The following is a 748-nucleotide window of genomic DNA, read 5'->3' on the forward strand; positions in this document are numbered from 1 at the left end:
GCCACCATGGCTAATTTTTGTATTTTTAGTAGATACGGGGTTTCGCCGTGTTGGCCAGGCTAGTCTTGAACCCTCGACCTCAAGTGATCTGCCCGCCTTGGCCTCCAAAGTGCTGGGATTACAGGTGTGAGCCACTGCACCCGGCCCTTTTGCAATATCCTTTCTAATAAACCAGTAAATGTATGCATTTCCTGGAGTGCTGTGAGCCACGCCAGCAAATTAATCGAACCCCAAAAGGGGGTCCTGGGAACCTCAACATGAAGCCAGTCAGTCAAAAGTTTGAGAGGCCCAGACTTGCGATTAGGGTCCGGGGGGATAGGTAGTCTCGGAAACTGAGCCCCGAACCCATGGTATCAACCCCAGGCAGACAGTGTCAGAGCTGAGTGGAGGACATCCAGCTGTGCCTGCTGCTCGGTGTGTGGGAAAAACCCCACACATTTGGGCACAGAAGCCTTCCTCTGTGTTGATTGCTGTGGGGGAGTGAGAACGCAGGAAAAACAGTTTTTCCTAAAACAACAGTGAAACAAGAAAAAGAAAAGAATGCATACGGATAGAAATGAAGATTAAATCATAACCAATATAATATACGTAGAAAATTCCTAGAGGCCAGGCACGGTGGCTCACGCCTGTCATCCCAACACTTTGGGAGGCCGAGGAGGGTGGGTCACTTGAGGTCAGGAGTTCAAGACCAGCCTGGCCAACATGGTGAAACCCCGTCTCTACTAAAAATACAAAAATCAGCCAGGCA

At 49.7% G+C, this 748-nt stretch overlaps 1 protein-coding gene across 1 annotated transcript in view; it reads right to left on the reverse strand.

Annotated features, from left to right (window-relative positions):
- Positions 1 to 748, reverse strand: part of LOC105522477 (protein GVQW1-like) — a gene marked incomplete at its 5' end in the record, with an annotated part of 37945 nt that overhangs the window by 30005 nt on the left and 7192 nt on the right. Inside the window, 1 exon segment of the mRNA XM_011957000.1 lies at positions 549 to 626. Within this exon segment, the coding sequence (XP_011812390.1) occupies positions 549 to 626 (78 nt within the window).

Source organism: Colobus angolensis, unplaced genomic scaffold (genome assembly GCF_000951035.1).
Source record: "Colobus angolensis palliatus isolate OR3802 unplaced genomic scaffold, Cang.pa_1.0 Scaffold43, whole genome shotgun sequence".
In the NCBI taxonomy this organism is placed as follows: Eukaryota; Metazoa; Chordata; class Mammalia; order Primates; family Cercopithecidae; genus Colobus; species Colobus angolensis.